This window comes from Hemitrygon akajei, chromosome 4, assembly GCF_048418815.1.
Source record: "Hemitrygon akajei chromosome 4, sHemAka1.3, whole genome shotgun sequence".
Classification (NCBI taxonomy): Eukaryota; Metazoa; Chordata; class Chondrichthyes; order Myliobatiformes; family Dasyatidae; genus Hemitrygon; species Hemitrygon akajei.
The window spans coordinates 41,881,184-41,897,740 of NC_133127.1; the positions used below are offsets into that span (position 1 = coordinate 41,881,184).

The window sequence follows — 16,557 nt, forward strand, 5'->3', positions numbered from 1 at the left end:
AGAAATACACACTATGGATCCAAACTTCGGACCTATGATATAATTGATTTTAAGTTTCTCTTATAGACTGGGGTATACTTTCAAGGCCAACATTTATTACCTATGCCTCGCTTCCCTTGAGAAGGTGGTGATGAGACCTGGTTTTGAAAAGCTGTGATCTGTGTACAAAATAGGAAGAAGTTTTGACTCCAAAGGACAGAGATATTTCCAAGTCTCAGGCTTGGAGAAGAGCACATAATACAAACAAGTCTGGAGATTGTTTAATCCATTGTGCCTGTATGAGTTTTTTGAAATTATCTAACTGATCCCATTTTCTGACTCTTTTCCTGAAGGAACTGACTTTCTCACTATTCAATTCACTTCAACTTCCAGGCTCATATAAACTCAAGAAATCCAATTTTTTTTGTCAATTTTCTTGTCATCTGGCTAGTGACCTTGACAACCATAGGTAAAGCTCACTCTAGAAAAATTGCTGGTAACTTTGGAAACTTTAATTCAATTTTCCTCAGAATTGCTTTTGCTTTGAGAAATAGCCCGAGCTTCTCTAGTTTCTCTGCTTATTGGAATTATTATGGTAAATTTGTTGTGTGCATTTGAATGAGAAAGTACCAGTACAAGTATGCGGGTTGAATAACTGTTCTTTTGCATAAGATTCTGAGAGTGCAAATGGTCTTAGATCTATTGTATAGCAAACGTTGAAGCTGCAGTATTTTCAATTAGATTGCCTTAAGTTCATCCCATTCTCAGCTGCAAAACTGAGGTTTCAGATGAGTCCATCCTTGTTTTCACTCCACCCTCCCCTGTGGAACTGCTATGCGCCTTACGTCACCAAACGAAAGTGTTTAAACAGCACTGGAGGATGGTAAGAGGCATTATCTAGCCGTGAAATCATAGTCACGGCTTAAACTGTTTGCTGGTCCAGTTCCACTGAAGTACAGAACGTTATTTGATAGACTTTGATTTCAGTACCGTTCGATATAAGGGAACTGAGCACATCTCACAGTAGTACCGAGATCAAACAGCGTGGGTAAGTGTAACAACGGATTATAAAGAACTCTTTTGTTGTGAAATGAAAGTGGTCTGGTCTGAGCTGTTCAGATCTTTATTTGAAAAGTGATGATACATTAAAAAAAAATTAAAATTTTCATTACAAATGCGGATGGGGATAACCCCTTATGAAACAGTTTTTTCAAATACTTAAAAAAGTTCCCAGGCAGAATGTATTGTATGCATTGAAGGTTCTGAACTCCGATAAACTGGCCTGTCTGAGTTTTTTGCTTCATCTTGTTTCTGAATCCGAATCAGGTTTATTATCACCAGCATGCGACGTGAAATTTGTTAACTTAGTAGCAGCAGTTCAATGCAATACATAATCTAGGAGAGAGAGAGAGAGAGAGAGAGAGAGATAATAATAAATAAAATAAAACATAATAATAAAGTAAATCAATTACGTATATTGAATAGATTATTAAAAACGTGCAAAACAGAATTACTGTACATTAAAAAAAGTGAGGTAGTGTCCAAAGCTTCAAAGTCCATTTTGGAATCGGATGGCAGAGGGGAAGAAGTTGATCCTGAACCGCTGAGTGTGTGCCTTCAGGCTTCTGTATCTCCTACCCGATGGTAACAGTGAGAAAAGGGCACGCCCTGGGTGCTGGACGTCTTTAATAATGGACGCTGCCTTTCTGAGACACCGCTCCCTAAAGATGACCTGGGTACTTTGTCGGCTAGTGCCCAAGATGGAGCTGACTAGATTTACAACCTTCTGCAGTTTCTTTCGGTGCTGTGCAGTAGCCCCTCCATACCAGACAGTGATGCAGCCTGTCTGAATGCTCTCCACGACACAACTATTTAATTTTTTTTTAGTGTACTTGCGCCGTGCCAAATCGCTTCAAACTCCCAATAAAGTATACCCGTTGTCTTGCCTTCTTTATGACTATATCAATATGTTAGAACCAGGTTATATCCTCAGAGATCTTGACACCCAGGAACTTGAAGTTGCTTACCCTCTCCACTTCTGATCCCTCTGTGAGGATAGGTATGTGTTCCTTCGTCCTACCCTCCACCTGACCCTAACCCACCTGGACAAAAAAGACACGTACGTTGGAATGCTGTTCATAGACTTCAGTTCAGCATTCAACACAATCATTCCTCAGAAATTGATTGGAAAGCTGAGCCTACTGGGCCTGAACTCCCCCCTCTGCAACTGGATACTAGGCTTCCTGACTGGGAGAACTCAGTCTGTCCGGATCGGGAGCAGCATCTCCAACACCATCACCCTGAGCACCCCCCCCCCCCCCCGGCTGTGTGCTCAGTCCACTGCTGTTCACTCTGCTGACCCACGACTTTGCTGTAACACACAGCTCGAACCATATCATCAAGTTCGTCGATGGCACAACCGTGGTGGGTCTCATCAGCAAGAACAAGTCAGCTTACAGAGAGGAGGTGCAACGGCAAACGGACGGGTGCAGAGCCAATAACCTGTCTCTGAATGTGAACAAAAGAGATGGTTGTTGACTTCAGGAGGGGACGGAGCAACCACTCCCCGCTTAACATCGACGGCTCCTCGGTAGAGATCGTTAAGAACACCAAATTTCTTGGTGTTCACCTGGCGGAGAATCTCACCTGGTTTCTCAACACCAGCTCCATAGCAAAGAAAGCCCAGCAGCGTCTCTACTTTTTGCGAAGGCTGAGGAAAGTCCATCTCCCACCCCCCATCCTCATCACATTATACAGGGGTTGTATTGAGAGCATCCTGAACAACTGCATCACTGCCTGGTTTGGGAATTGCACCATCTCGGATCGCAAGACCCTGCAGCGGATAGTGAGGTCAGCTGAGAAGATCATCGGGGTCTCTCTTTCCGCCATTACAGACATTTACACTACACACTGCATCCGCAAAGCAAACAGCATTATGGACCCCACGGACCCCTCATACAAACTCTTCTCCCTCCTGCCATCTGGGAAAAGGCACCGAAGCATTCGGGCTCTCACAACCTGATGCACCATCAATAACTCTCGGAGACGGGAGGCAAAAGATGGGCTTTTAATTAGCTGCAAACGTGACCACGACATCTTGGAGACTGAGGGCCTCCAATCCCCTTTATACAGAGGTCTGTGGGAGGTGCCACAGGAGCAGTCAGCAGAGGGGCGTGTCCAGACAGGTATACACATAGTTTACCACACAACCAGACATGTAACAGTTTCTTCCTCCAAGCCATCAGATTCCTCAAAACCCAGCGTTTGGACTGACACCAACTTACTGTCTTGTTTATTATTTATTGCAATGCCTGCACTGTTTTTGTGCACTTTATGCAGTCCTGTGTAGGTCTGTAGTCTAGTGTAGTTTTTTGTGTTGTTTTACGTAGTTCAGTGTAGTTTTTGTATTGTTTCGTGTAGCACCATGGTCCTGAAAAATGTTGCCTCATTTTTACTGTGTACTGTACCAGCAGTTATGGTCAAAATGACAATAAAAAGTGACTTGTCTTGACTTGACCTGCCCCTTCCTGAAGTCCACAATCACTTGTTATTGAACCAAAGAATGGTATTGGAACATAAGAACAGGAGACATACAGCCATTGAGTCCACTTCCCTATTCAATGGGATCATTCTTAACCTGTATCTCAGCAACATCTAGCTCTCTGTAGCCCTTATTTATCTAAACTCTGCCTGACATTTCCTTTGATGTCCAACTTTCTAAGTGTTTCTAAGGGACAAAATTGTACATGTTCAGTACTGTTTTTGCAGCATCATTACCCAAGGAATAGTTAAACTGTTAATCTATTATGTGCTCTAATTCCTGGCTTCTCTAGTACCTTTTTAAATAATTTCTAACAATTAAACCCTACAAAAATCCTTTAAATGTCATCAACCCATCAGTTAAATAATTCTTGAAGCTTCCCTGTAAAAAGAACGATACGGGGGGGGGGGGGGGGGGGTGATTGATAAGTTTGTGGCCTAAGGTAGGAGTCAGTTTTAGAAAATCTAGCGCATTTATTTTTCAACATAGTCCTCTCCTACATTTACATACTTAGTCCAGCGGTCATGGAGCATACGGATCTTGGACCTCCAGAAAGTGTCCACAGCAGGGGGATTCAAGGAGTTGAGTTATACAGCTCTCATTACATGCACACACAGTTATACTCTTTGAGTGATTATGCAGAAAGTTTGAAGTTAATAACTCATCAGGGGTGATTGATAAATCTGTGGCCTAAGGTAGAAGGAGATGAGTTATTAACTTCAAACTTTCTGCATAATCACTCAAAGAGTTTACTTGCATGTGCATGTAACTAGAGCTGTATAACTCATCTCATCTACATTAGGCCACAAACTTATCAATCACCCCGATGAGTTATTAACTTCGAACTTTCTGCAGAATCATTCAAAGAGCTGACCTGCATGTGCATGTAACGAGAACCGTATAACTCATCTCCTTCTACCTTAGGCCACAAACTTATCAATCACCCCTCATAAACCAAGTGTTACATAATTTATGACTTTGCATTTCTACAGTCTCAAAAGCCTTGAAAATTCAGGAATAACTTCAGGTAATAGGAATCTTGTAAATCTTAAGTATGTGCATACTAAAACAAAATCTTATTGGAATGTTTTAGAAGCAAAGATGTTGTACATCCTGCCTGGTTGCAGCGTCGTCAGATATCAAAGACTTACTCCTCAGGGTGTTTGTGCCATTTGATCTGTGTTTTGTTGTCATCAAAAAATGCACTTACATGACGCCTTTAATCTGGAAAAATAATAGCCAGAAGCTGCTACCAGACAAAGAATTGTCCATGAGTTACTAAGGGAGATATTAGAACAAGTGACCAAAAGCTTGATCAAGCTTTTAAGGAAGACCTCAAAAAAAAAAGTTAGCAGCAGAGGAGTGGAAAGATCTGGGAGGAAGTTCCAGAGATTAAGATCTAAGTAACTTAAGATGTAACTGTCAACAACAAAGCCATAGAAAGGGAAGATGCATAATAGACTCACAGGAAATTCTGCAGATGCTGGAAATCTAGAGCAACACATGCAAAATACTGAAGTAACTCAGCAGGTCAGCATGGAAATGAATGAACAGATGATGTTTTAGACATCTGGACTGGGGTGCATAACAGACCTCAACTACAGGGGCGGAGGGATGCAAATATCTTGTAAGGAATAAAATGGTTGGGAGGAATCCAAAAGAAGAAATTACAACTATGGTTCATATTTAACAAAAGTCCCACTGTTTTTTCTATTTATTGGAGATTTTTAAGATAACAATATTGCAGTTGAATAGTATCTTTCAATGTTCACTAGTACCTATTGTTTGGTATAATATTTGTTTATACTTTCTTTTATTGGCAGAATATTAAAATTATGCTTGTGTTCGTTTCACATTTCTTCCTGTAATCCCTGATAGGTTTAAACATGCCAAACTATAAATTAACGTATTTCAAACTGAGAGGGAGAGCAGAAACAGCTCGATACATTTTTGCATACAGTGGAATAAATTATGAAGATGAAACAATTGAAAGATCTGTTTGGGACCATTTAAAATCAAGTAAGTAGTATGGATTACAAATTACATTTGTCACCTCTGAAACTGTTGAAGGACTGGCATACATGTAATGTTTTTCATGATATTCTAAATTATTTCACAGCCAATTGGATTTGGTTTTGGTTTATTGTAGTCCAATGTACCAGGGTAAACTTCTCCTGCATACCATTCATACATATTTATACTTAGCGATATAGAGCAGACTAGGCCCTTCTGGCCCTTCGAACCATGCTGCCCCAGCAACTCCTGACAAACTTGATTAACCCTAACCTAATCACAGGACAATTTATAATGATAATTAACCTACCCAGTACTTCTTTGGACTGTGGGAGGAAACCAAAGAAAACCCATTCATTCCACGGGGAGGACATACAGACAATCGTTACAGAATGGCACCAGAATTGAACTCCAAACTCCAGAATGTCCTGAGCTGGAACAGTGTCATGCTAACTGCTGCACTACCTTGGCATTTGTTACAGTGGAGCATTGAGGTAGTATATAAACAATAGCTGAATGTAGAATAAAATGTTGCAGCTACAGAGAAAGTAGACAATCAGGTGCAAGGCCATAATGTTGAGAGTCCATCTCATCATAGTATACTGAAGTACATCTTGAGGTTTAGTCACTTATGAAGTTGAAAATTGAGCAGTCAGTTTATACACAGATCATTGAAAAGAAAAAGAATACAAATGCTAGAAATCTGAAATAAAAACAATAAAAATGCTGTATATTCTCAGCAGATCAGGCAGCATCAATGAGGAGGGAAAGATAGTTAGTCTATTATCAATAACCCTTCATCAGAACTGGAAAAGTGGGAAAATAATTGTGTTTTAAGTTGCAGAGATGGGGTAGAGGAATGCCTGGCATAAAGTGGGGACCAAGGTAGTCCAGGTGACATAATTACTTGTAGTGCTATCTAAGATGGCACCTTATCAAATGCCTTCTGGAAATCCAACTGTACAACATCTACCAGTTCTGCTTTATTCTCTATGCTCATTAAATCCTCAAAGAACTCCAGTAATTTTGTCATCCTGGACCCATCCTTCATGAATGCATGCTGTATCTACCTAATGGAACCACTTTTACCCAGGTGTTTAGTTTTTCTTCCTTAATGATGTTGCCTAGCTGGGTAATGAAACATCTGCAATCTAACAAGCCAGCTCGGCGAGCCACTCAACAACAATAGCTTCAAGCATTAAGCTAACTGGCCTATAGTTAGCCATTTCGCCTGCATTTTTTAAAACAGTGGTGTGAACTTTGTTGTCTTCCAGTCTGTTGGGACTGCCCAGAGTCCAGTGTATTTTGGTAAACAATTGCAAACTCATCTAGTACAACTTTTGCCATTTCTTTCAGTATCCTGGGATGCATCCTATCAGGACCAGGGGACTAGTCTATCTTTAGGCCCATTAGTTTGCTCATCACTGCCTCTTTAGTGACAATGATTGCAACATGGTCCTTGCCTCCCATTGCATCCATAACATCTCTTTTTAGCATGTCAGGCCTGTCCTCCACAGTAAAGACAGACACAAATTAGTCATGGCTATTTCCACATTACCCAATATTCCCTCCACCTTCTCACCTTTCAAGGGATCTACTTTCACTTAAGCCATCCTTTTCCACTTTACATAATTATCAAAATATTTACTATTTGTTTTCATACTTTGTAACTAGTTTGTTTTCACAATCTATCTTCCTTTTCCTTATTGCTTGCTCAGTGGTTCTTTGTTTTTTTAAAGTTAACTGAATCTTCCAGTTTCTGTTACTTTTGGCAATTTTGGATGCATGACCTTTTAGTTTGATGTCTTCTTTAATTTTCTTAGTTATCCAAGACTGGCTGTCTCCGGCCTTACTAACCCCGCTTTAATTGGGATATCCATATGTTGAGCACTGTGAAAAATCTTCCTGAATGTCTTCCATTGTTTTTCAACGGTCCCATCATATAGTCTGTGTTCCCAGTCTACGCTAGTCAGCTCCTCCCTCATCTCATTGTAGTTCAAAGTAAAATTATTATCAAAGTACATGTATGTCACTATATACTACCCTGAGGTTCATTTCCTTGCAGGGATTCACAGTAGAACAAAGAAATACAATAGAATGAATGAAAACTACACAGAAAAAAAGACTGACAACCAATGTGCAAAAGACCGAGTGTGCAAATACAAAAAAAAACAAAAGTCTCTCTTGTTTAAGCTTAATCCACTGGATTTAGATCAAACTATTGCACTCTTCATTTGTATGAGAATTTTAGTCATACTGTGATCACTCTTTCCAAGACGATTCCTACCTACAAGATCATTACTTTCATTGCACAGGATCAGATCAAATATAGCATCTCCCTTGTAGGTTCAGTAACATGCCATTCAATAAAACTATCATGGATGCCTTCTATGAAGTTCTCCCCTGGACTGCCTTGGCTAACTTGATTTGCCCAATCAATGTGCAAGTTCAAATCCCCCATGAGAACTGAATCAGAATCAGGTTTATTATCACTGATTAATGCCATGAAATTGTTTTGCAGCAGAACAGTGCAATATATAAAAATTGCTGTAAATTACAATAAGAATATATAAAAAATAAAAAAAGAGATTAAATAGTAAGCACAAGGAAATCCTGACAAAGGGTCTGGGCCCGAAACGTCAACTGTGCTTCTTCCTATAGATGCTGCCTGGCCTGCTGCGTTCCACCAGCATTTTGTGAGTGTTGATTAAATAGTGAGGTAGTTTTCATGGGTTCATGGACTATTCATAAATCTAATGGTGATGGAGAAGAAGCTGCTGCTAAAATGTTGAGTGTGTATCTTCAGGCTTTTGTACCTCCCAAGACAATTGTACTGCTCCAAAGAGTGCTATATTACGTAATTCTTACCTTTGGCCATTAGACTCTATATGTGTCAACCTATAGCCGGGGAAGTGGTGACCCCTCCTGTTAGACTGTTTAAGGTAACTTATTTTTTATTTCTCTTTCAATATTTGTATATCTGCATACTTGTAATGATACTGTGACACTGTAATTTCCTTTGGGATCGATAAAGTATCTATCTGATGATAATAGTGAGGAGAGGACATGTCCCAGATGGTGAGGGTCCTTAATGATGTATGTTACTTTCTTGAAGCATCACACTTTGAAGATATCCTCGATGGTGCTGAGGCTAGTGCCCATAATGCAGCTACCTGAGCTTACAGCCCTCTGCAGGTTTTTCTGGTTTTGTGCATTGGCACTTCCATACCAGACAGTGATGCAACTGGTCAGAATACTCTCCATGGTACATTTGCACATCTGAACATCTGCAGACAATCTAATCTAATCTATGAACATGCAGAGTCAGACAGAATGCAAGTTATATGTTAGTTATACAAGACAGTGAAGAGAAAAAATACATGCAGAACAAAACATTCATGGAAAAGAAATTCAATTAAAGACAAGTTCATGCTTGTGGTGTTCCATTACTGAGGTAGAGTAGGGGTAATGCAGGTCAATTCAAGGACTTGATGTTATAAAGACTAGCTTTATTTGTCTCATGTATATAGGGACATCAAAATATACAGTGAACTGCATCATTTGCATCAATGACCAACACACTCCAAGGATACCCACAGGTGTTGCTATGCTTCAGGTGCCAATATAGCATGCCCACAACTTACTATCCCTAAGCCATAGATCTTTGGAATGTGGGAGGAAACCCAAATGGTCACAGGGAGAATGTAGATTCCTTGCAGACAGCATCAAGAATTGAACTCTGATCTTTCAATCTCTGCTAATCTAAAGGTTATGTTAACCACTACGCTAGCATGTTGTTGAGAAACAGCTTTTTCTAAATATGGTGGTGTGGGATTTCATGCTTCTGTACTTCTTAAAGTAAATAGGAGAATTAGTTTAAAGTTCAAGGAGAAAGATTTACAAATGGACCTGAGAGGGTGTTTTTTGGTTTTTACAGTGGATGTGGGTATGGAATGAGCTGTCAGAGGAGGTAGTAGAGGTGGGTACAATTATGCTGTTTTAAAGATATTTAGTCAGGCATGTGGTTGAGAAAAGTGTAGAGAGATAGGAGTCAAATGCAGGCACATGGAGTAGCTCAGTTAGGCAACTTGATCAGCACAGGTGAGTTGGGTGAAAGGGGCTATTGCTATGCTCTATGACTTTATGTGTTGATGAATGGGATTAGTGTAATTAGTTGGTAGTTGGAAGGCCCATGGTGGATCTGGGCACTAGGATAGTAGGACTCTACCTATAACTTGGAGTATAAATCACTTGTATAATCATGGTGAACAGTTTGCTTCTGTCCTGTATACTATAAAGCAGTTTTATGCAGGTTTGAACCCAGAACTGAAAGTTCATGAAATCCACATTTGAATTTGATGAAAAGTTAATTTAATACACAAGGGAGAAAGGAATAGGAGGACATGCTTACTGTGCAACTTGAGAAGAGGCTTGTGTAGAGCGTAAACACCATTGTGGGCCAAGGTTAGACTGACAATCTGTGCTTTGATTCCTGAGAGGAATACCCTTATAGCCTGAGCTCCAGACAATAGTAGTGGGTGTGGCTGAAAGACCTGAAATGGAGGAGAGCAATTGACCTGACAGCAAGGGTTACTGGTTTATTTGCAATAATCTGACTTTTCCATGTTTTTTTCCCCTCTCATTTCCAGTATTTGGTATAGAGAGAGTAACCCTTTTCAGTAATACTATGTGGTGAATAGAAAAGGCACAAACACCAACTGTAATTTTTACCATAAATGCTGCCTAGCCTGTTGAATTCCTCCAGCATTTTGTGTTTAGTAGCATTGTATTGTACAGAGCTCTACAGATGCCGACACAGCTGTTTATTTGTTTAATACAAAAGCAAACTCTTGCAGAAATAAGGATATCTAGACCAGAATGCCCAGAAACACTGTGGCCAGATAGCACAGAGAAAAAGAGCTAATGTGTTTTTTAGTACTGGAAATAGTCATTAAGAGTTTTAGGAACCTGAAATTAGTTTATTATCACACTCTTTTGTTTGTGTGCCATCCACAGATGATTTCATATGGAAATACTGTGAGGTAAAACAAAAGGAAAAGTGCTGTATTGCACAGAGGAGAGGATGGTAAGGATAATTGGTAAGCTTTGTACTGGATGGAGGGGGAGGACAGACTGATGAGGAGCGTGAAGTGCGCTTTCTGAGCGTTGAATGGACTCGCCCAATTTGGGCTGTGATGTCAGTCTCGCCCTCCTGAATTACCTCCCTCATCTACCCCTTACATGCCGTCCACTGACTTCTGGGATTGAACAAATTACCAGTGTAGTAGAAAATTGGAGGGAAATATTCATTCTAAAGACAGTCCAATGTGGCAATTTTTGAAGAGGTGGTTTAAGATGAAGAGAAGGACTCTAGGCCTAGGCCTACGGACAATTCTGAAGGTAAATGATAAAGCATTACAAGCTTCTGAGTAATTCCACTGCACTAATGCAACAACAGACACAAAAAATCCATCTTTACAATGAAAGCTACTTATCAATGGATTTTTCATGGACTGGTGATCCAAGCTGTCCTGTTCCATTGAGCCTAGTCTATGGCAAACAACGTACAAATGCAGCAATGGTTCCAGCAAAATAGAAAAGACACATAACTATCTGATAGATTGACAGAACAAGGGCAGAGGCAGATATCAACCTGTTCCATAGATATTTTATTTAAATGAATAAGGTGACATAATGCACCAGTAAAGCTGATATTGTTTCCAGTACCAGTTCCTTCAGGAAAAGAGTATATTTAATTGGTCTGTATGGCTCCTGTTCCAGATCTGCTGTTTAAACAACTTCCGATTCTGAAAATAGATAATATTGAACTGAACCAGAGCACTGCCATTGCAAGGTACCTGGCTAGAGAAACAGGTAACGTTAATCATTATTTTCTCATTCATATTAGGAGTTTAGTGTGATCTCATAACAATGATGGATTTATTCACATAACATACACATTTAAAAATTTTTTACTTAGGCTTAGCTGGGAAAAGCAGCATTGAACAAGCTCAAGTGGATGCCATTGTGGACACAATCAATGACTACATGAACCAATTTCCTTGGACCGAGAGGAATGAGGCTGTGAAAGTAAGACTGAGTTTTATGCTGTATAATATTGTAGTATCTGTGACACTGATATCAAATTAGCAGGTAGCATTTTTGCTCATATTTTGAAATGTTGGATTTTCAAATGTATAGCGGTGTCGTAAGAATCTGGACTTGTTATATTTGGTTCCTTAAAAGCTGATGTCTTCCCAGAACCTTAGGAGTCTTACTGTTTATTATTGCTGCACCTACCTTTTTCAGGATCCTTGGAGACAGTCATTGAAAGAAGTTCTCGGTTTTAGACCCCATAACTTCTCCAGTACTCTCTCTTTTACGATGATTACCTTTTAGTCCCTCTTGTCTTTTGACTCTCCCCTTTTTATGCTATGATGATAAACAGACATAAAGTATTTATTTAACATTTGTCATTTCTTTATTCCCTATTATAAATTCATCTCTTTAATTCCTAGTTCAAGGTAGATTTAATATCAAAGTATCAATATGCAAAAGATAAACTGAAAATAATAATCATAATAAAGAAATAATACTGAGAACACAAGTTGTAGAAAGTGAGTCTACATTTTGAAGAATCAGTTCAGTGTTGGTGAGTGATGTTATCCATGCTGATTCAGGAGCCTGATGGTTGAAGAGTAGTAACTTGGTGGTGTGGGACCTAAGGCTGCGGTATCTCCTTCCCAATGGCAGCAGTGAGGGTGTGGACTGGGTGGTAGGGGAGCAGTGGGGTCCATGGTGATAGGTGCTGCCTTCTTAAGGCAGTACTCTTTATAGATGTGCACGATTGTGGGGAATGTTTTTTCCTGAGGGACTGTGCTCTATCTACTACTGTTCGCAGTAACCTAGTTATCTTTATTGTTTCTTTACGTAACTGCAGAATTTCTTATCCATTGAGATATACAGCACAGAAATGTGCCCATGTCCTTGTTTTGCCCCTCTACATTAATCCCTTTTGCTGCAGTAGGACCCTACCCTTCTGTCTTGATTGGTCAAGTGTCTAAATGTTTCTTAATGTAATAATTGCATTTAATTCCAACACCCAATCTAAGATAGCATTTCCCCTGGCAGGCTCAATCACAAGCTGCTTTAAAAAGTCCTCTCATAGGCACTCAGAAAATTCCCCCTCCTGCAATTTGACACCAACCTGATTTTCACAATCCCCTTGCATATTGAATTCCCCATTACATTTGTGACATTCCCCTTCTTACCTGCCTTTTCCAGCGCTTTGCAATCTCAACCCCACATTGAGATTGTCTTAACAATTGTCCTGACAAAGGGTCTCGGCCCAAAACGTCAACAGTGCTTCTCCTTATAGATGCTGCCTGGCCTGCTGTGTTCCACCAGCATTTTGTGTGTGTTGTTTGAATTTCCAGCACCTGCCGATTTCCTCATGTTGTCTTAACAACATTCTTCTTTCCAGCAAAGGATGAATGAAGACATTGTCACCAATAAAGTACCCATACTTCTGGAAGGCTTGACCAAACTCCTGGGGGACCGATCTTGGTTTGTTGGTGATTCAGTGAGTATAACTTAATGAGTTATCTTGATGACTAACTATAGCAAAATAAACATCACATGCAGCAGAATCCAGAGAGCCAGTTGACTTAGCATTCATTTTAGACTGGCAGCCTGATACACTGTATGTGCTTAGAATTGATAATTGGTTTCTTATTGCCACATGTACCAAGATAGTGGAAGAACTTGCGTTTACGTACATGCCATCCACACAGATCATTCCATGTTTTTATAGAGAAGTAGTACAAAAGGGAAATATGCAGAATGTTGATGTTACAGTTAGAGAAAGTGCAGGCAATAAAGTGTAAGGGTGATGACAAAATAGATTGAGAAAAGAGTTCATCTTTATTGTGACAGAGGTTCATTCTGGTGTCTTATAATAGCAGGATAGAAACTGCTCGAGACGTTGCCATATATGTATTATGGTTAGCTATTTTCCTTTGTAGAAGCACCTGTCTCTGGCAAACAAAGTCAGCAAACACATTTGCTTACTCATTTCCATTCACCCAATCTAGTGGCTGCCATTTCACCCAATGAGCAGAACTGCCAAATAGAGCAGCCCAGATTCCAATTCCTAAACTACATACAGCTAAATCTCAGTCCAGGTGAAGGGTCATGACCTGAAACATTGATTATCATTTACCTCTACAGATGCTGCCTGACTTGAGTTTCTCCAGCAGCTCATATTTTTCGCTCCAATACCAGCCACTTTAACAATTGTTCGTGATCTTGTCTTTGACTTCAAATATAAAAAAAACTAACTTTAAAATCATTTTTGCTTCTAGGTTACCTGGGCAGATTTTCACTGGGCTGTCTGTTCGATCACTCTCATCAGCCTAAATGCCAACCTGCATAACTATCCCAGTTTGCTGGCTTTGAAAGAACGAATTGAAGCTCTCCCTCAAATTGCAAGTTGGATAGAACAGAGACCAAAGACTCCACTGTAAAGTTACAGCATCAGTTCTCTGGAAAAGCTATTACACTTAAAAGGATTTTACACTTCCAGAATAAAGTACGATTCACACAGTATCTTCAAGTTGTAAATACTAGTCTTTATCTTGGAGTAATTGCTATAAATTTCAAAGATTGAAACTTTCAGTTTCTAATCTGTTAGGATGTTAAAGAGGCTCCAAAGACGAGGCTCATATTCCCTCCAGTACATTAGATTGAAAGGGTGAACTAATAGAGGCATTTGGTGGACAAGGCTGATCCTATAACAAAGTTTCTGCAATATTAGGAAGCATTTCTTCATAAAAGGCAGTAGAAATCAATAACCTATTCTCACAAAACTAAATGGAGCTTTAGAGAGAATTCAGAACTGAGTGATAAATTGATATAGGGTTAGGGATTGTGAGAAATGTAGTTAAGATACAGATTAAGCTCAGGGCCTGAATGGCATCCGTCTACTCAGCACTTGGGATGAGATGGGGCAGTTGTCATTCTGGCCTGTTCTGTGACACCTGGTTATGTCTAAGCAACATTGTCTTCTTCTTGTCAGATTGAAATATTTAAATGAACAGTTTCGGCAATGCAATAAATAAAAGTGATTTCAGAATTTAAAGGTGCTCCTAAACGGGTTTAAGTAACACTGAGAAGGGTTGTGTCAGGTGACAAAATGTTTATGAATTTGCAGTACAGACATACTGGGAAATAAAATTTCAGCAAGTGATACATTGCACTTCAGTTAGATGAAAAGAAACAAATAAAAGGATAAATAGGATATTGACATTGAAACAAACAAACGACTAAAAGTAGAGGTGTAGACAGCCCAATTTTAGGAGTGGAACTGAAGAGTAGTGCAGTTGTGTTAAACATTTATTTGCTATTGTTTAGAATACACTTGAATATTACATACTCATCATTATGCAAAGGAAAAGGGAAAAGATGACCAAGAATAGCAGCAAAAATGTAAGGTGAATGCTATTGGAAAAGGGTAAACATGATGGGTATCATATTTCATCAAAAGGGAAGGCTTAGGGAAGAGGCCTTTATCACTGGAAGATAATTTGATGGAACAAGGTAGGGAAGTATAAAACTAAAGGTCATTTATGAAAGCCCAGAAACTAAATGTAAAATTCAGAATAAATACCATTTCCTGTAGCGATGAGAACACGGAGTGCTTTGAGGTGAGCAGTATGCATATTTAGAGAAAGGCTAGAATATTCTTGAAGCCATCTTGTGAAATACACCAACTTGGATGTGCATTGTAATATTCTATCAAGATTATAGCTGTCAATACAGCAATGGAGATGTTTAATAATCTAAGCAATTTAACATATGTAACTTAATTACTGTAAGGCAGCTTTACATTGTTAGTTGTGGTTTTCTTAAACATGAATTACTGCACTCATCTGTACATATTATTAATGACTATGACAACCAAATGGTGCATGTATTTTACCTGCAATAAACATTTCAGCAGGTGAATCAAATATATGAGATGCAAGTTAATTTTATAGCATAACAATCCTTTGGCTCACTGAGGTAGTGCCATGCACCCACCCACAATAACCCAACCTCCCCCCTCCCCATGTTTTCATCAACTTTCCCAGATTCTCCCATTCACCAACACACTGAGCAACTTAGTGTAGCTGATTATTCTACCAAACCTCATCTTTAGGATGGAGAAGGAAACTGGAGTACCCAGAGGAAACCTGTGTGGTCACCAGGAGAATGCAAATTCCATACAAACGGCACGACCGATCATAATTGAATGTGGGTTACTGAAGCTCAGGCAGCATCTCTATCTGCTGTGCCCCCCCCCCCCCATTAAATGTCCCAGATTGGCAAAAGGGATTTAAAAGTTCAGTACAGCATAAATTCAATACTGCATTCATTGGTACAAAAAAAACATTTGTATACAATATTTGAAGATAAATTCTGTGCGAGACTTGAAAAGTAATAATAAGAGCAAGTTTTACTTGCTACAGTCTGCTCTACACTGAGTAGCTTCTAGCAAACATGATTCTGAACTCTTGGCTACACTGGGCAACAGCTATTGGTATTATCATTGTCACACCTACCAAAATATAGGTGAAAAACTTTTGTTTGGCATGCCATCTAGACAGATCATTCCATACATAAGTACAATTGAGATAGCAAAAACAAAAACAGAAAGCAAAAAAACAGTATTTAGAGAAAGTGCAGAATGGAGAAACAAGTAATTTGCAAGGGCCAAGGCACATCACACCCTTGAACATTCATATAAGCAGCTCTGCTTGAATCTGATGGTACCTGGTTTTCTATCTTTTACCTATTGGGAGAAGGGTGAAGAGGGAGGATCCTAGACCATGTTGACTGCTTTTCCAAGGCACTGAAAAGTGGAGAATGATCAATGGAGGGGACACAGTGCTGATGTGACATTTCAGGATACTAAATTGTGAGATTGGAAATTTTGCTCTATGTTTAAAAAGTATTTTAAATAAATTTATAATTATAATAGCATA

General features: G+C 39.4%; 1 protein-coding gene across 1 annotated transcript; it reads left to right on the forward strand.

Moving 5' to 3' along the window:
• The first annotated feature begins 846 nt into the window (after nt 1–846).
• Nucleotides 847–15,543, forward strand: LOC140726281 (hematopoietic prostaglandin D synthase-like). Its single transcript, XM_073042456.1, has 6 exons — nt 847–1,027; nt 5,399–5,539; nt 11,315–11,407; nt 11,514–11,623; nt 13,017–13,115; nt 13,897–15,543. The coding sequence occupies exons 2-6, from the start codon at nt 5,407–5,409 to the stop codon at nt 14,056–14,058; spliced, it is 597 nt and encodes a 198-aa protein (XP_072898557.1). The 5' UTR covers nt 847–1,027; nt 5,399–5,406; the 3' UTR covers nt 14,059–15,543.
• Nucleotides 15,544–16,557: the final 1,014 nt, after the last annotated feature.